Source organism: Muntiacus reevesi, chromosome 13 (genome assembly GCF_963930625.1).
Source record: "Muntiacus reevesi chromosome 13, mMunRee1.1, whole genome shotgun sequence".
Lineage (NCBI taxonomy): Eukaryota > Metazoa > Chordata > Mammalia > Artiodactyla > Cervidae > Muntiacus > Muntiacus reevesi.
This window is the reverse complement of record NC_089261.1, coordinates 19,893,064-19,912,773: the sequence shown is the minus strand read 5'-3', so window position 1 is coordinate 19,912,773 and position 19,710 is coordinate 19,893,064. Positions and strand designations below refer to the sequence as shown.

The following is a 19,710-nucleotide window of genomic DNA, read 5'->3' as shown; positions in this document are numbered from 1 at the left end:
ATCCAGGCAGTGGGAGGGGAGGGGAAGGCACTCTAGGCTGGGAAACAAGTGTGAGGAGGGGGGAAGCAAGGGAGGGGTGCCCACGAAACACTTTCAAAGCACCCTCTGTGTGTCTCCCATCGCTGCTATAACAAACGATTACACACCTAGTGGCTTGAAGCACACAGACTGACCTCACAGTTCTCAAGGCCACAAGTCTGAAATGGGCTTGAAGGGCCAGAACCAAGGTGTTCTGTAGGGCAGCATCCCTTCTGCCTTCTTTCCTTTTCCAGCTTCTGGAGACAGCCTGCATTTCTTGACTTGTGGCCCCTCCCACCTTCACAGTCTGTAAGCCCATCACCCTTTTGAACCTCTTCTTCTATCATCATGGCTCCTCCTTAAACTCTGACCCTCCTGCCTCCCTCTTATTTATTTGGCTGCTCTGGGCCTTAGTTATGTTATGCAAGATCTAGTTCCCCCACCAGGGATCAAACCCTGGCCCCCTGCATTGGGCGTGTGGAGTCTTAGCCACTGGACCCCCAGAAAAGTCCCCTGCCTCCCTCTTATAAAGACCCTTGTAGTTACACTGAGCCCACTGGGTGATCCAGGATAATCTCCTCATCTCCAGACCCTTGATACAATCATACAAGTGAAATCCCCTTTGCTGGGTAAGGTAGCATGTTCATGGGGAGTTACCCACCTATATTCTATGCCCCTGCATTCTAGGCAACACTCTGGGAATGCTGAACCCCAGGATTCCCTCCCTGGATAACCCAGGCCCATTCCTAGGGCCTGTGGGGGTCTCGTCCTAAAGTCACCCGCCTGAGAGGAACCTAAAGTGGTGATGGTTGCGTGACTCTGTGAACATACTAAAAGTCATTGACTTGCATATTTTAAAAGGGTGAATTATGTGGTCTGTGATATAGCTCAATAAAATTGTTTAAAAGGAGGAAAAATATAGAGCTCCCTGGTGGTCTAGTGGTTAGGAGTCTGTGTTTTCACTGCATGGTCAGAGGAGATCACGCAAGCCATGCGGCATGGCCAAAAATAGTAATAATGATAAAAGGAGGGACCTCCCTGGTGGTCCAGTAAGAATCTGCCTTCCAATGTAGGGGATGTGGGTTCGATCCCTGCACTGGATGTGGGTTGGGGAACTAAGATCCCACATGCCTTGGGACAACTAAGCCTGCACTGCAACTAGTGAGCACACGGGCCATATCTAAGACCTGATGTAGCCAAATAAATAAATAAACATTTTTAAAAAAGAAAAATAAAAGGAAGAAAAATAATACAGAGGTGAAGCAACAGCAAAGGCAAGTAACAAGGCAAATAATATCAGTATTTTTGAAAATATATTTTTCACTATGACTATGATTTATTCTTTCACCATCATTAAACCAGTCAAGATGACAACATGCTTATAAAAAAAATTCAAACACTGGAGATGCAAAGGATGGAAGTAAAGCGCGCTATCATTCCTCACCCTGAAGCAATAACCAGTGTTCGATGTCCTGACTTACAGGATATCTTCCTCGTTTGCAGTAAGAGGCACATGTCAAAACAGAACGTGGGGTCCGAGGCCAGCCTGCTGGGGTGCAGACCCCGGCCCTGCCCTCAGTAGCTCAGTGGCTGTGCAGGCTTCCTCCTCCCCCGAGGCCTTACACTCCCTGTTGGTGAATGGAGATGATGAAAGCATTCCTTGCTGTGAGGACTGGACGCCAGGGAGGCTGGCGCGGTGCTTGGCGCCCAGTGAGCGCTCAAGCGAGAAGAGCTGGTCGGCTGCTGCCACTGTTGGTGTTATTACACTATGACCAGCTGCGTTCTTTTTCAGTGGTCGCACAGCACTTCAGGATTTCTTTCTTTAGATGCTGTGAGTGCGGCAGGCAGAAGTCCCTGTCCTGATCTCTGTGGGGAGGCGCAGTTCTCCCTGGTGTGGGGTTCTCAGTGGACCAGGAAGGCCTCCCCACAACACTGGTTATTATTGCGGGATGAGGAATGATAGTGCATCGTTCCTCTCGCCTTCAGGATGGAAATGCCTCCTGGTTATTTATGTCTCAGCAAAGCCAGCACACCGAGGACCTCTCTTTAAAGGGCGCGTTTCCAAACTCCCCCGGGGTCTTCGTCAGAGCAGAAACTGCCCATGACCCCTCACTCGGATTTCTCCTCCCTGTAGAGGGGCTGTTGTACTACTTGGCTCCGCTCCCTCCATCCCAGCTGGGACCATGGTTTAGCCACAAAGATTAGTACACAAGGCTTTGGGAGGATTTGTTCGTTTATCTTTCTGGGTTTTGTTCTGAATACAAAAGCAATACAAGCTACTGCCTGTAGTTAAGAAAAATTAAATTCTTCAGAAATGTATGTAAGATGCTCCCCTCTCCCTGGCAATTTACAACCAAACCATATATTAAGGAGGGTGGATGCAACTAAATGGGAAGTTTTGTCGTTTGTAGACCCTGGATATGGGCTTATGCTGAAGATTTGGAAATACAAGCTAAGAGCTGAGTTGGCGTGGCTAGTAGAGGAAGAGGAGCGGTGCTGCTGGGGCAGGGAAGAGGGGGAGCTAGGAAGCCCCCTGGGGGTGGTCATCAGGACTGGCAAGAAGGTCTAATTAGCTGGGGTTTTTGGAGTGGGGCATGGTTTGTTTTTTCCTTTTTGCTCCCCTTCCCCCCCTCTCCCCCCCCCCCCCTCTACTCAGCATGTGGGATCTTAGTTCCCTAACCAAGGATTGAACCCTTGCCCCCGCTCCCCCACTCCCCCACCCCCGCATTGGAAGTGCAGAGTCTTAACCACTGGAGTGCCAGGGAAGTACTAATAAGCATTTTTAGGGAAACTGCTGTGAAATGTGGTTACGCTTGAAACTTCCTGGTGATTCCCAGTTTTTCAGGAAAGTTATCTTGCATGGATTGGGCTTTCGGCTTTTGTGGAAACGGAGGAAGGAGTTGAGTGTCAGGTCTGGAATGACCTGGAGTCTGCACATGCACATGGGGAAGGGGCTGTGAGCACAGGAGAGCAAGAGTCCCCAGGGCACCCCAAACTCTGATGGACCAGGGCCAGGGTCCAGCTGGTACTGGAGGCCCCAGCTGACAGGAAGTGATGCACAGAAATTAGGGTTTAGAAGCTCTCGTGAGTTCCATGCCTCAGAAGTCAGTGCCACTAAGCGTCTGGAACAAGTTCTTTCAGTTTTTCTAGGTGTATACGAGATCTACATATTATTGTTAATGAAGGGAGGCCATGCTTTACATACTATTTTGCAACTTGCCTTTTGTCCTTCAATAACAAAACCAGCACATTCTTCCTGAGTTAAGAATCACAGGTCAGTTTCCCTGGCGGTCCAGCGGGTAAGAATCCGCCTGCCAACGCAGCAGACATGGGCTCCATCCTTGCTCTGGGAAGATCCCATGCAACAACTACTGAGCCTGTGCTCTGCGACAAGAGAAGCCACTAAAGGGAGAAGCCTGCTCACCGCAACTAGAGAGCAGCCCCCACTCTCAACGAAAGCCCACACGCAGCAATGAAGACCCAGCACAGCCAAAGATAAATAAATTAAAAAAAAAAATAATCATAGGTCAATTTCACTGTTCAGTAACTACTAAGTGTGGATGTGTCTGACTTGATTTATCCCATCTCCTGTCAACGGACGTTAAGGTTGTTTTAATTTTTCGTTATTATAAACTGTCCTGCAGCAGTTGTAAGATCTTCCCTGCAGCTCAGACGGTAAAGAATCTGCCTGCAATGCAGGAGACCTGGGTTCGATCCCTGGGTCAGGAAGATCCTTTGGAGAAGGGAATGGCAATCCACTCCAGTATTCTTGCCTGGAGAATCCCATGGATAGAGTAGCCTGACAGGCTACAGTTTGTGGGGTTTCAAAGTGTCGGACACGACTGAGCGACTAACCCACTGCAGTAGTTGTATGTCACTGTTACGCTTGCCTGAGTTTTTCTGTAGGATACATTCCTCAAAGTAGCATTGCTGGATCCAAAATGAGCATATTTAAAAAGCTAAGTGATTACTTATTTCATCTCCAAACTCTCCTAAACAAGGCTAAAGTTGCAGAATATACCAAATACTTATTAATTACTCTGAGATCAAATCATGAAGTCAGGGATTCTATCTTCCTCATTGTCTTTGCGGTCAAACATGGCTGATGAGCATCATTCAATTATTCATTTATTCATTCGACCAAGATTTGCTGAGCATCCACCATGCAAGCTCTTGTTAGGCCCATATCTCTCTGCCAGGATTGACCTTAATTGGCCTAAGAGGTCACACTGCTGTGAATTCACTGTGAAAACATCAAGAATGTGTAACGCTTGGAAAGCTAAATAGGAACATACCAGGGAACACACGTGGCATGAAGCACGGGCCCAGCCCAACAAAATATTCCAACGACCCGGAAGAGAAAAGAATACACCTATAAAGATGGAAGACAAAACTTTCTCATGGGACTTTCCTGGTAGTCCTTGGGGCAAACTAAGCCTGCAAGCAACAACCACTGAGCCCACGTGCCTCAACTAGAGAGAAGCCGAAGCCAAAAAAACACTTTCTTGTATGTGAAATCAGCTATATAGACTTGTGAAGGAACCCTAACTTAGGAACCCAAACCTAAGTTTGAGCTTCTTATACAACATCATAAACACTGCAGACCTTTCTTTTGAAAAATGAAGATTTGTAGGAGCAACCCACCCCCACCTCTTTGACTGTGTTCTGCAGAAGATGGGTGGGGTTAGGGATCCTTTAGGGAGGGTTATACTCTTGTATAATTTAGCTTCAGTTTGCCACACTGACTAGATACAAATTCCCAAGGCAGTTTAAATGACATAAAGAAAAATATAAATAATGTCTAGCCTTGGGTGGGGTCGGAGGTGGCTGGTTTGAATCTCTAAGTCTTTCATGTAACCAAGTGCTAAAATACTCTATGAGCTGGGCCTACTTCTTCATGGAACTTCTCGGGGGAGGGGGAGCAGCTGCATCTCAGTAGGAAATGTTTCATGAACCATGGCAAAGTCTGGGTCTGAAAGTTTCAAAGCCCCCAAAACATTCTTTATTAAAATCGCTATAAATCTGATGAGAACAAGAGATCAAAAACTTTTCCCCGAGGAGCTTCAGCAATAAACGCGTTCCTTAATGAACACATCTGGATCGGGGGACTTCAGAGAACATCTCCAAAGAGTACACGTGTTTTTTAAGTGGATGAAAAACCCTGGAGTCCAGAGCATTTATGAAGACACTGGGACACCGGAACCCCTTTTGTGGCAGCTGGGGTGGGGAACTCATGCAAGAGCCAGTGACAACCCGGCAGTGACCATTTTCATTTATTTTTGTTTCTGTGTGGGTAAATAATATTCAGTATCACTTTATAACATTTGTGGCAGGCTAACCTTTTTTTCCGGGTATTTTTTGGGGGGATGTGCACATCATGAGGCTTGTGGGAACTTAGTTCCTTGACCACGAATAGAAGCCCGGGCTCTCAGCAGCAAAAGTGTGCAGTCCTAACCAAACTGGGCCACCGGGGAATTCCCTCTGGGTACGTTTTACTCATCAGCAAAAATTTCGATAGGTGATTAAGCTTTATTATTTTTGCCCAAAGATAGGACCATGGAGTGAGCCTTCAGTGATTACACCTCTTACTTCCAGAGAAAGCAGAAAAACCGCAGTCACTCTGTGCCACCCTTGAGCCCTTTGCGTGGCAGGTGGGTGACAGTCACAAAGGTTAAACACCCAGAATTCACATCTTGACAAAACAGGACTGCAGAGGACACATTTACTTGAGCCCAGGGTTTAAAATCAAGAATCCTGAATGACAGGGACTTCCCTGGTGGTCCAGTAGTTAAAAGAGTCCACCTGCCAACGCAGGGGAAGTGGGTTTGATCCCTGATCCAGGAGGATCCCACATGCCGTGGAGCAACTGAGCCCGTGCATGTCACAAGTACTGCACCAGTGCTCTAGAACCTGAGAGCTGCAAGTACTGAGCCCACGTGCGGTAAGTACTGAAGCCCATGTACCCTAGGGCCTGTGCTCCTCAATAAGAGAAGACCCCACAACGAGAGGCGTACGCACCTGCAACTAGAAAAGAGCCTGCACACAGCCACGAAAACCCAGCACAGTCAAAACTAAGTAAATAAAGTAAATGTATGTATATGTATATATATGTATACATATGTATGTATATATGTATTATGTATATATATAAAGAATCCACCTTGCAGGTTTGATCCCTAGTCAGGGAACTAGATCCCACATACAACTAAGAGTTCTCATGAAGCAAATAAAGATCCCTTGTGCCACAACTAAGACCCTATGCAGTCAAACACATAAATAAATGTTTTTTAAAAATAATAATAGGCAAACAGAAGAAGGAGGAGAAAAAAATTTTTTAAAAAAGGAAAGTGCAGACCCCTAGGTTCCATGGAGATTCTGACTGGCTAGATCTGGGATGGGGCCAGGGACTCTGATTTTTTAGTAAGTGCTCCAGGTGATTCTATTGCAGCTTGCCAGCTTAAGAAATAGGGTTCTAGGCAATACACTTTAGAAACACAGCTCTTAAAGAACACTTCTATGTGGGTTGCACAAACTTTCTGGATAGTTGTTTCCATTTCTGGCCACATACTTTTACAAAATGCATATTGGTCAAAAGACTTTAAAGGAGATTAAAAGAGTCTCAGGTGTTTTTAAGTTGCTCATTCAAGACCCAACTTGGGTTTACGGGCTCTGAAAGTTCATTTCTCCAGACTCTATGTGGAGAATAAAAGTCACCTTCTAGTCATACTTGCAGACTTCAAAAAAGAGGTGACTCTGGGGAGGCCACTGAGGCCAAGGGAAATGACCAGGGTAACAGCTCACATCACTAAACTGTGCTCAGACACCTAAGGTGAACATCGAGTCTCAGCTGGGTTTCAGGAGCTATGTGTGCTTGAGGGTGTGCTGTAAAAGGCTACATTTCTGTAAAACTATTGGCAACTGGGCCTTAAAGTTCTGATCTGGTAATTCTATTTCTAGGACTTTGACCCAGGAAACAGTCAGAGAAGTACAGAAACCATATGCAGAGATGTTCATCACAGCCATGTCTCTGACAGCCTAAATACTTCACACAACCTATGTGTCATCAACTGAGGAATGGATCTGACTATATGGACTTAAGAAAGCATGTTGTCTATAGCAGACCAAAAAGCTTATGCATAGGAGAAGAGATGATTGACAAAATGAAAAAGCAACCTATGGAACAGGAGAGAATAGTTTCAAACCACACATCTGATAAGGGGTTGACACCTAAAATACATAAGGAACTCACAACCAATAGCAAAAAAACCCCAAATAACCCATTTTAAAAATAGGCAGAAGACCCAAGGGGATATCTTTCTAAAGAAGATATTCAAATGATCATCAAGTACATGAAAAGATGCTCACATCACTAACCATTAGGAAAATGCAAATCAGAAGCACAATGAGTTATCACCTTGTATCTGTCAGAACGACTTTTATCAAAAAAAGAGAAGACCAATGTTCACAAGGATTTGAAGTTAAATGGGCATTCTTGTACATTTTTGGTGGAAATGCATAAAGAAAATATGGGTTGTGTCTGTGTACATGATGGAACATTACTGGAATGTTATCCAGCCATAAAGAAGAGGAAATTCTTGCCATTTATGACAATGTGGATGGATCTTGAGGGCATTATGCTGAGTGAAATGTCAAACAGAGGAAGACAAACACTGTATGATCTCAAATTATATGTGAAATCTGAAAAAAATAAAACAAAATCAAACTTGAAAACAGAAGACAGATTAGCAGTTGCCAGGGGAAGAAGGTGGAGAGTAGGAGAAATGGGTGAAAAGTGGTTAAAGGATATAAACTCCCAGGTATCAACAAGTCCTGGGGTTAGAAGGTACAACATAAGGACTCCAGTTAATACAAAGGACTTCCCCAGTGGTCCTGTGGTTAAGAATCCACCTTCAATGCAGAGGACACGGTTTCAACCCTGGTCAGGGAGCCAGATCCCACATGCTGCAACTAAAGATCCCACATGCCACTAAGACCCAGAGAAGCCAAATAAATATATAAATAAATTTTTAAAAAAACACAGTACTGTATATTTGAAAGTTGCTAAATTAGTAGATTTTAAAGTTCTCACCATACACAAAAAATTGTAACTCTGCAAGGTGATGGATGTGATATGTTACTTAACTGAGTGGTAGTGATCGTTTTATAATATATATGTATATAAAATCACCATACTGAATACTTTAAATGAACACAATGTTATGTCAGTCAGATCTTCGTAAAACCAGATCACATTATCAAGTAATTTTCACCACATGCTCACAAAACAAGAGTTACTGAGACTGACGCTGTACACATAAACGTATACACATATTCTGTAAAATGCTGAGATACGACTTCTCTGGTGGCTCAGACGGTAAAGAATCCTCCTGCAATGCAGGAGACCTGGGTTCAGTCCATGGGTTGGGAAGATCCCCGGGGGGAGGGCATGGCCACCTACTCCAGTATTCTTGCCTGGAGAATCCCCATGGACAGAGGAGCCTGGTGGGCTGCAATCCATGGGGTCGAAAAGAATCAGACATGACTGATTCATGACTGAGTGACTAAGCACGCATGCATTTGCTGATATATACATATATACACCATATAGCAACAATTCTTTGTTTAAAAATTTATATATCTATATCCAAACAGAAAACTATAGAAGGAAGTCCACCAAAATGTTAATAATGACTACCTCTGAGTCATTTCTAGTTTCTTCTTTACAGTTCTATTTTCTAAATCAAAGTTGTAAAATTATATATATATAATTATAGATATATTATATAAAATTATATATATATCCTTTAAAAATCAAGTTTTCAGAGAACTGTTAATGAAATGGGAAATGTGTATGACAATACCAAGTGAAAATATAGAATGAAATTATATATCCAATATGGTACCCATTAGTTTTTAAAAATTATATGTACATGCATTATATATAAATCAATCTAGGAAGATACCAATAACTGAAGTCTCAGTGTAGTGGAATTACAAGTAATTATGTTCTTCATTTCACTTGGTTATTTTTTCCAAACTTTCTACAATGAGAATGTGCTAGCTTTTAAGTCAGAAAGAAAACCCAGTCAGTTGCTTTTTTTTTGCTGTTCCTTGCGGCATGCAGGATCTTAGTTCCCCGGGCGATGGAACTCAAGCCCCCTGCAGTGGCAGTGTGGAGTCTTAACCACTGAACTGCCAGGGATATTCCAATCAGTTGCATTTTAAGCCACAGTTTCCATGAGGACCACTTCCTCTGGTCCTTGTTGGGGTCCTTGCATTTGGGGGTGAGCTGTGAGGTGCCAAGGAGGGGCTGTATCTCCTGAGCTCCATCCCCAGCCTGGGATGAGCAGCCACCTCAAGGGCAGCCCATTCACACAGGCCAGGTGAACCGCAGCTACACAGGGAAAGGATCACAACAGTGAGCATCTACTGAGATCTTTCTATGCAGCCTGCTCTGTGCCAAGCGCTGTGCAGGCATCACCGCCCTGAACCCCATGAGGCCGGTCCTCACGCATCGAGGGGCCTTCTGCCTAACTCCGGAAAGGTGGTGCTAGTGGTAAAGAACCCGCCTGCCAATGCAGGAGGAGATAAGAGACACAGGCTCGATCCCTGGATCCGGAAGATCCCCTGGAGGAGGGCATGGCAACCCACTCCAGTATTCTTGCCTGGAGAATCCTCAAGGACAGAGAAGCTTGGCGGGCTACAGTTCATGGGGTTGCAGAGAGTTGGACGTGACTGAAACGACTTAGCAGGCACGCATGCTCTTACCAACCACATCAAACTCTGGCAAGGAATCCGCCTGACAGGGGTATCTTTACGGTAAGTCTGTTTCTAAGCAATGCCTCAGCTATGCCCAGAACCTTCTTTCTGATCCATTTATGTAAGAATGGTGTTAGATTTTTACTTTGGCCTGTGATGATGGCTCCCTGAGGTCGTTTTTTATAAATAACACGTCCTGCCTGCGCTTGTTTTCCTTCTACCTACCTTCCCTTCCGATGGGTAAAAGCCAATTGCTCTCATGACAAAAGGAAGTTCCGACAGGCAGATGTGTTCTGACACCTTTCTGGTCTCCATTGTATCGATACCTTGACTACGGAGCTGAGAATAGTAAAAATAGTCTTCCAGCTCCTATGTGGAAATAAAGTGGAAACACAACATGCATTTTTGGCTTCAGTCTGAAGCAGCCATTAAGACTTCAAGGGCATTTTCTAGAAAGTACATTTTGAGCTCAGTGGGGAAAAGAGCTTTGGGAAAAATAAAAAAAAGCAAGAAGGTTAACCCCGGGCACATTTGTTTTACAAACTTAACTAGATGTTATGGGGAAGTGTTTATTCTGAGGACAATTACCCTGTAGAATTTTCCTTCCCTGCCACCAGACACCAGACCGTAGAAGGGGGTCAGGTCTTCACCCCCGAGAGAAACCGCTGCCTCCAGGGCACTAGAACAATAACAGAAACATCGCTATTAGAGAGCACTCAGGCGGGAACACGATGGCCCGCAAGTCCTGCAGGCCCAGACCTCTGAAGGGTATTACAGTGCGGATACAACTAGGGTCTCTGTAAACTTGAGAAGCAAATTCCCTCCAAAATGAAGCTGCAAATGGAAAATTCAAAGGTATGGAACCCAGCGGCTCGGGGCCCCCGTCTTAAAGATGGTGCTACTCTCTTTTGGATGGCAGGGCAGGCGCCTGGCAACATGTCTGCAATCTTTGGGAAAATCCTCTGGAGGGAGAGGAGGGTCCCCATGTGCTGAGCCCATGGACACCCCCAGCAGAGAGCCGTGCTGTAACCTTAGATCTGCATGTGACCAGAGTCAGGGGAATGGGATGTGGCACAGGTGGACGGCCAGCACTAATTGCTTCCATAAAAACTCAGGAGGCCACAAGGGACCCATGTTGGTCAGATAAAAATAACCCTCTGCTCTCTAACACAGGGTCAGATTTTTCCAAAAATAGGCCCTTTAAGTGGTAAGAAAACCTACTTTTTATGTGAGGCTGACTCTGTCTCATACAAAATGCTAATAATATAAAATCATTTTAAAAATCCACTGACTGGATTTCTGCTAATCAGACTACTAGCTTCTTTGGAGGATGATTAAGGCACACTTTGTAGAGACTATGGTGGGGAAGTGGTTAAGTATACCAAATCTGGAGTCAAAGGGACATGCCTGTGAGCCCTGGCTCTGCCTCCAGAGAGCAGAGTGATCTTGGGCAAAGTGACTTTACCACTCAGGGCTTCAGTTTCCTATTCTGAAAAATGGGAATAATTACAGGGTGTGCCTCATGAGACAGTTGTGAAAATTAAAGTGAATGCACATAAAGGATTGGACAGGAAGCCCTTTGTTTTTCTCCTGTGATGAATCTTTGCTGAAGTGCGGAATTGAATCAGGAAGACAGCATTTGAATCCACAGCCTCACCCTCTCACTCCATGGCTGGGGCAGCCCCTGAGGCCCCTGGAGCAAGTTTCCAGACCTGTACAACGGTGGTGTCAGCAGTCCCTATGTCGCTGGATAGGTGTGAGGATAAATCAGGCAACGCGTGGAAAGCACGGCACCCAGGGTCTGGCCCAGGGTTATCAGTACTGTTGACTGGGTCAAACCTCCACCACTCCTGCAGGAGTCCGCCACAAACAGTCCTCAGTCCTGTCAGGACCCCGCATAAGCCCCATCCAGGAAGGCTGCTGGTGGTCTGTGGACCTGGTGTACTCTCCAGGTGGGCCTGGGTCCCAGCTGGGCCTTAGGCCCGTCTCCAGCAGGGCGCAGCCTTCACCCAACTCTTGGCTCTGACAATTAGCCATCGAGGCAGGAGTCCGGCTAAGAGAGCGCCTATTCTGAGGCTCCCAGGCCAGGCTCAGGCCCAATCCCGATAGGCACTGTGGGCAGAGAGGCCACGGTTAGCCCTGTGGGGGAATGATCCAAAGCCGGAGAAGCTGTGAGACGGCAACCAACATAGAGCGGGTGTTCAGTAAAGGTTCTCTAGGGAAGGGGAGAAGGGGAGGGGAAGGAGAGGGGGAGGGGAGGGGAGAGGGGATAGCAATGGTAGACATCACTATCCTCAAAAGAGCTCTGGGGTCTTCCCTGGCTGTCCGGTGTTTAAGACTTCCAGCTTCCACCACAGGGGGCTTGGGTTCAATCCCTAGAAGGGGAACTAAGATCCCACATGCCTTGAGGTGCAGCCAAATAAATATACTGCTAAGTGCAAAATGCAGGTGCAGATGGGTGCATAGAGCATACAGTATGAATATATATACTTATGTCTGTATAAAGATATTGTGGAAGGAGAATTCCCTGGCTGTCCAGTGATTAGGGCTTGGCACTTCCACTGCATTGTTTGATCTCTGATGGGGGAACTAAGATCCTGCATGCCCCATACTGCCAAAAGAGAGAGAGAGAGAGATCAAAAACAAACAAACAAATCAGCTCTGAACACAGTGGTAATATTCCCATTTTAACAGATGGAGAAACTGAGGCTCAAGGAAAGGAAGGGACTTGCCTCAGGTCAGCAAGTAGCATGGGAGGTGGGATTTGAACCTGGGTCTTTCTGTCTGAGCAAGACAGCAGGATGCCAGGTGGGTATGAGGTTGAGCACAAAAATGGGGGATTTAAAAGCAGATGCCAGACAAGGAGAGAAAAAGGGTGGCCTGCTACCCAAGATAGGGGAAGGGAAAGTACGAGTGGGGGACTCTGGGGGAAAGATGAAGGGAAGGAGTCTCCCAGGGGAAGTCTGAGATGCTGCAATGACAATTCGGGGGCCTAGGAGTTTGCTGGTTAAGATGATGTGAACGTGATAGGATTTATCACCTTCATTTTACCCTACAACTCGTCATCAATAGACCTAGTAGGAAATTTCACTTGTTTACTTGTTTCGGGTTTTTACATTTCTTCCCATTAGTGAAGCACTGAACATATTAAAACACCAGAAGCAGTGATGAAGTGCTAATTAGTTTATAATGATCCTTTGTCCCCACAACAGATTAAATTGAAATTCTCGCAAGCCTGGATTCTGGCCATGTTCAGGAAAGCTACTGGAAAGCGAGTGTTCTTTTCCTTTTTAAATCTCTGCCATTCCAGATCTCAAGATGATTGAGAAGAGGACAAAAATGCAAAAAACAAAAAAGGAAGATTCTGTCTTCCCACCAGGATGTCGCTTGACCCCACCCGTCTGGGTAACAGGCTATAGGTGTCAAAGGACTAACACCTCATGCTGGAGACATGATGAGTAAGTTCTTTTCAAGGGGAGAGTTCACCTTCAGCTTCTAAATCCCCAAGTCTGCCCTCCTGGGGGAGAACAGAGGTGAAGGTCAGAGTTGCAACTGTGATCTGAAACCCCTTCGAGATTCCAAAGCGGATTCACCTGGCCGGTCCTGCTTCTACTCACGTGAAGGGGAGAAGCTTCGATGTCTGCCACGGAAGAGAGATGTGCACTTGGCAGACGGTGGGGGGTATACTTTTATTTTATGTTTTATTTAGTTTTGGCTGTGGTGGGTCTTTGCTGTTTTCACATGGGCTTTCTCTCGTTGCGGCGAGTTGGCTTCTCCTCTTGTGGAGCACCGGCTCTATGACTTCAGTAGTTGCAGCACACAGGCTCAGCATTTGTGGCACATGGGGCTTAGCTGCTCCATGGCATGTGGAATCTTCCTGGACCAGGGATCAAAACTGTGTCCCCTGCATTGAAGGGTGGATTCTTATCCACTGCACCACCAGGGAAGCCTAGGGAGTATTCTTTTACTGGGGGTACCCTTCTACCCAACAAACAAACTGGGTGTGTTCTTTTAGGAAGGTACCTTTCTCTGGGCTGTTTTTACCCAGCTTCTCATGGAGCCCAGACAGGAAGAGGGGCATGGAGAAGGTGGTCAGGAAAGGAACTGGCTCTGCCCTATGGCTGTTCAATGAATTTGGAGAGATGAGAAGATTACTATAGTGGTAAAACCTTTTTTAAAGAAAAAAAAAATATTTTTTGGCCGCACTGTTCAGTATGTAGGATTTTCATTCCCCAGGCAGGGATCGAACCTGCGGCCCCTGTGACAGAAGCATGCAGTCCTAACCACTGGGCCGCCAGGGGAGTCCCTAACCTTCTTTTTTAATAAGAAAGATCCTGCGCTCCTAAGCAAATGCCTTTATAAGAAAGAAGAGATGAAAGGAAATCATTAGTTTACTGAGTCTAGCTCAGTGCTGTGTGCTTTCCATATGTTTGCCTACCTGATCCTTATAAGGATCCTAAAAAAGTCCCTATTGTTGCCCCCTTCCCCACCCCACCCCCCGCCCCCACCCTCATTTCACAGACAAGGAATCTAAAGTTCAGAGATGCTAATCTCTGGGACCTAGGGCAGCCTAGGTTCCACAGCCAGCAGACAGTAGTCTGCAGATTCCAACCGGTATCTCTCTGACCTCAAAGTCTATGTCTCTCCTATGCCCGATCATGGAACTCTCCAGCCTCGTCCTAGGCAGAAATTTGCAGCTCAGGGCAGGGTGGTGAAAAGAGAAGACTGAAAATACACATTTCAAATAATACTTTTACTATTTCTGTAACACACATTTTGGAGATTCGGGCTCAATGTCTCTAGTTGGTGTGGATTTTCAGGCGACACAGTGAGAAGTATTTTGGGGGAAAGGGGCGTGGGTTCATGAGGTAGGATCACACAGCCTTGCCTGCGAATACCATGGGTCCCTGAGACAGAAGAGTAACCTTCTGTCTGCCCGTTAATATGAACAAGTGTCTCGGGAGCACCCTGAAGGCCATGCCTGAGTATTGGCTGTCTTTAAACCTGTAGGCCTAGCACAGTGCCCAGCATGTTGTAGGGTGTTTTTGTTTCTTTCTTTTTCTAATATTTATTTATTTGTCTGCACCGGCATGTGGGATCTTTTCTTCTATTTTTTTAGTTGCAGCATTCGGGATCTTCAGTTGCAGCATATGAACTCTTAGCTGTAGCATGTGAGATCTTGTTCCCTGACCAGGGATAGAACCCAGGCCCCCTGCATTGGGAGCCTCAGCCACTGGAACACCAGGGAAGTCCCATCACAGGGGTTTAATACCTGTCTGCTGTTGCTGAGTGAAAAGAACGGGTGTACACGTGACACCCTCTTTAGGGGGCCAAGCTTCTCGACGCAGCACGCACCTTAAGTTGATTTCCCACTGCACCACTGACCGATCCTGCCCTCCTGCTGTGAAGGCATAGCAGCCGTCATAGGAAAGGGCCATGCCAGCCACCCCGTTCGGGTGGCATATGAGGGCAGAGGTCTTATGTGGGTTGCCATCAACTGGTAAGATCTGAAGTCCAACCTAGAACGGAAGAAAAGTGAAGTCGCTCAGTCGTGTCTGACTCTTTGTGACCCCGTGGGCTGTAGCCCACCAGGCTCCTCTGTCCGTGGGATTCTCCAGGCAAGAATACTGGAGTGGGTTGCCATTTCCTTCTCTAGGGGATCTTCCTGACCCAGGGATCGAACCCAGGTCTCCTGCATGGCAGGCAGACACTTTAATCTCTGAGCCACCAGGGAAGACAAGAAAGGAAGAAGTAACTAGATATTCAGACTGAGATACCCAGGCCCCAGGCCGGACTTGACACAGTCACCTGTCAGCTGCAGATCTGTTTGTGCGAAGGACCTGTGGGTTTGGAACCGCCTTCTCAGCGTGTGAGGGCTGCATTCCAAGCATTTCACATGGCTGGGGCTTCACATGCACTGCGCTCTGCAGGGTGGCCCCTTGGGAGAGAGATGCCTCGTTCTACCAGGGACACAGAAAGGAAACTTCCCTCCTACCTTCATGGTCAGATGTCCAGGCTTTTCCAGGATAATTATGGCATTTTATGATCTTATACTTTCCCATATGGACTTGTAGATTTTTTAAAAACTTATTTATTTTAATTAATTTATTTTTTTGGCTGTGCCAGGTCTTAGTTTCAGCATGCAGGATCTTTACATGCGGCATATGAACTCTTAGTCACCGCCAGTGGGATCTAGTTCCCTGACCAGGGATCGAACCCAGGGACCCTGAGTTGGGAGCTCACAGTCTTAACCACTGGACCACCAGGGAAGTCCCTAGATAAGTCATTAAATGTACAACTAAGTGTAACTAACTTGTCTTCAGAAGAAAAGGAAAGGAAAGGAAAAATCCTTTGGTGTACTTTGGGGAGTAGAGAAAACAAGGGAAGTCTCCTAAGAGTCATCCTCACTCAATTATGGCAATTTGCAGTGTGGAGCAGGATGAGAGTCTCGGGCTTGGGGAAAGCCAGTGTTCTTAAGTCTGGTAACACCTATGACTGCTTCCCACTCCAGACATGCGGTCACCTTAGTGGGGCAGAGGGCAAACCGCTGGTACCTTGTCTCTGTTAATAAACACCACGTAGCGCTTCTGCAGTTCCAGAGTGGATTTCACTGGGAGGATTTGTATCTGCTCAATGGGAGATCCGTAAACTGGCCCGAGGAGTGTCTTCCTGCAAGAGAAAAAAAAAAGAAATGCTTTTTAAATTCCACAAATCTGAAAGCAGGATTTATGATTTGTTCCCTTTCATGATGCCTCATATGTTTTAAAGATTTTTTTTTTTTGATGTGGATTATTTTAAAAGTCTTTATTGAATTTGTTACACTATTGTTTCTGCTTTATGTTTTGGTATTTTGGCAGTGAGACATGTGGGATTTTCACTCCCTGACTAGGGATTGAACCCGCATCCTCTGCAATGGAAGGCAAAGTCTTAACCACTGGACCATCAGGGAAGTCCACCCTATACGTTTTAAATTTTGAGTTTCTCGTTGCTTAGCTAAGCCCATCATAAGGACCTCTCTCTCAACTGCTAACGGTGGCTGCAAATCAGGGGCAACAGCTCCAGATGTTCCAGGGAAATTTCGCTTGTGAAGGATGCTTTTCTTGGCCAAGGCTCTGACTTTCCCCTTGACAGCTGAATGAAGGGAACATCATGCCTCGAGAATGCGTACACAAACAAGGGATGCAGAAAATGCTGTAAGGACAAGACGGGCATGGACAGGATGTGAGGAAACAGCTCCATCTTCCCAGGGTTGCCCAGGATCTTAGAAGGAGACCCCATCTGGTGTCCAGACATCTGACAGCAGGTCTGAGAGCAACTCAAGGGTCCCCAAAAAACTCTGTGCAACACACTCTAATGAATTGCACCCCCATCATGGTCAGATTTCTGAATTCAGGCTCTCTTACGGTAATTAGGAAACTGATCCAAGGTGAGGCTGCCAGAAGTGACCTCAAGCCTGGAGCTGTGTTTGCCCTGAAGCTGGCAAAACCTGAGCTGCAGGACCCCTCCCTCAAACACGCACCTTCTGAGGCCTGGGAGGGGCCTTCACCATTTTTAATTTATTCCTAATTATATGTCTTTTTAATTAAAAATTATATATATTTGTTTATAATTAATATTAACCAATTAATTTATTTGGCTGCATCAGGTCCCAGCTTACGGGATCTTTGTTGTAGAACACGGACTCTCTAGTTGTGGTATGCAGACTCAGTAGTTTCAATGAGTATTTAGTCACTCCCAAGCATGTGGAAGTGAAAGAGGAGGACGAAAAAGTTGGCTTAAAGCTCAACATTCAGAAAACTAAGATCATGGCATCTGGTCCCATCACTTCATGGCAAATAGGTGGGGAAACAGTGGAAACAGTGGCTGACTTTATGTTTTTGGGCTCCAAAATCACTGCAGATGGTGATTGCGGCCATGAAATTAAAAGACACTTACTCCTTGGAAGGAAAGTTATGACCAACCTAGATAGCATATTAAAAAGCGGAGACATTACTTTGTCAACAAAGGTCCGTCTAGTCAAGGCTATGGTTTTTACAGTAATCATGTATGGCTGTGAGAATTGGACTATAAAGAAAGCTGAGCACCGAAGAATTGATGTTTTTGAACTGTGGTGTTGGAGAAGACTCTTGAGAGCCCTTTGGACTGCAAGGAGATCCAACCAGTCCATCTTGAAGGAGACCAGTCCTTGGTGTTCATTGGAAGGACTGATGTTGAAGCTGAAACTTCGATACTTTGGCCACCTGATGCAAAGAGTTGACTCATTGGAAAAGACCCTGATGCTGGGAAAGATTGAGGGCAGGAGGAGAAGGGAACGACAGCGGATGAGATGGTTGGATGGCATCACTGACTCAATGGACACGAATTTGGGTAAACTCTGGGAGTTGGTGATAGACAGGGAGGCCTGGCGTGCTGTGATTCATGGGGTCGCAAAGAGTCAGATAAGACTGAGTGACTGAATTGAACTGAACTGAAGCATGTGGGATCTTAGTTTCCCAACCAGGGATCCAACCTGCATCCCTGCATTGGAAGGCAGATTCTTAACCACTGGACCACCAGGGAAGTCTCTACATCTCTTTTTTAATAAAAAAAAAAAAAAAAGAGGACTCACAAATTCAAATACACTTCACATCCCACAAAACCTGAGTCTGCCCCTGAATAAGGCCAGAAGCTTTTTCAACTTATATTTTAAGCCCCTTGTCCCTGTATCTCCTGTACCCAGCCCGTATCTGGTGGGGATAGGACACACTCCTTGTACGACTTTCTTGAGCACCTCTCTGTGCCAGGCACCGTGACAGGGGCTCGGGACTCAGAAATGAGTGAAAGGTAGTTACTGCCATTGAGCTCACGGCCTTGCAGGGACAACAGCTGTGGAAGCACCACAAGGGGAGAAGAGAGGTGACAAGCAAACACCTGGCATGGAGCCTGCACTGAGGAAGGAGTGATGAGACATCTATCAGAAGACATCTGAGTTTGCAAAGGCAGAAAAAAATAGGGCAGTAGCAGAAAAACAGGCAGTGGGCACAGGAGATCACACATATGGGATGTGAACTATTGCTTGAAACCTGCAGAAACGGTAAAGGGGAAAGGAATCGGGGGAGGAGGGTGAAGGAAGGTAAAACCGAGATGGTGAGCGTGGGCAAACTCTGAAGGCAGACTTGACTGTGACCGCTGGGCTGCAGGATGCAGGAGGGGTCAGGCTGGAGGATCCATGATCAGGCTTATATACACAGAGAATTAGGTGAAGTGTTAAAAATACTAAAATAACCAGATGATAGACAATGCATCAGCTAATTTTAAGTCAGCTTTGTCAGCTAAGTCACTCTAATCATTTGAGTAGAAATGTTTAAAGACCTTCCTCAAATATCATTAAGTAGGACTTCCCTGGTGGTCCAGTAGTAAGGACTCCATGCTCCTAATGCAGCAGGCCCCGTTCAGTCCATGGTAAAGGAACTAGGATCCTCATGCCATAGAAAGTGAAAGTGAAAATGAAGCCGCTCAGTCGTGTCCAACTCTTTGCAACCCCATGGACTGTGGTCTACCAAGCTCCTCCATCCATGGGATTCTCCAGGCAAGAATACTGGAGTGGGTTGCCATTTCCTTCTCCAGGGGATCTTCTGGACCTAGGGATCCAACCCAGGGATCGAACCCGGGTTTTCCACATTGGAGGCAGACTCTTTAACCTCTGAGCCACCAGGGAAGTCCCAGCATGCCATACGGTGTGGCCAAACAAAATAAAAACCAGTATTATTCAATGGGCAGATGCAGGGAAGAGGATGGTTAAGAGCACAGACTCTGGTGAGAATCCCAGCTCTGACCCTTAAAAATTAGGGCAGTATAGAGAAACTAGAACCTTCATATATTGCTGGCAGGAATGTGAAGTGGTGCAGCTACTGTGGAAAACAGTCAGGCGGTTCCTCAAATTGTTCAATATAG

At 46.1% G+C, this 19,710-nt stretch overlaps 1 protein-coding gene across 1 annotated transcript in view; it reads right to left on the bottom strand.

Moving 5' to 3' along the window:
* CFAP251 (cilia and flagella associated protein 251) overlaps positions 1-19,710 on the bottom strand; it is a 71,456-nt gene that overhangs the window by 8,397 nt on the left and 43,349 nt on the right. The window contains exons 18-21 of the mRNA XM_065903790.1: positions 16,332-16,446; positions 15,133-15,296; positions 10,366-10,456; positions 10,003-10,146 (exon numbers count right to left, since the gene is read on the bottom strand). Of these exons, the coding sequence (XP_065759862.1) occupies positions 10,003-10,146; positions 10,366-10,456; positions 15,133-15,296; positions 16,332-16,446 (514 nt within the window). The remainder of the gene's footprint in view (positions 1-10,002; positions 10,147-10,365; positions 10,457-15,132; positions 15,297-16,331; positions 16,447-19,710) is intronic.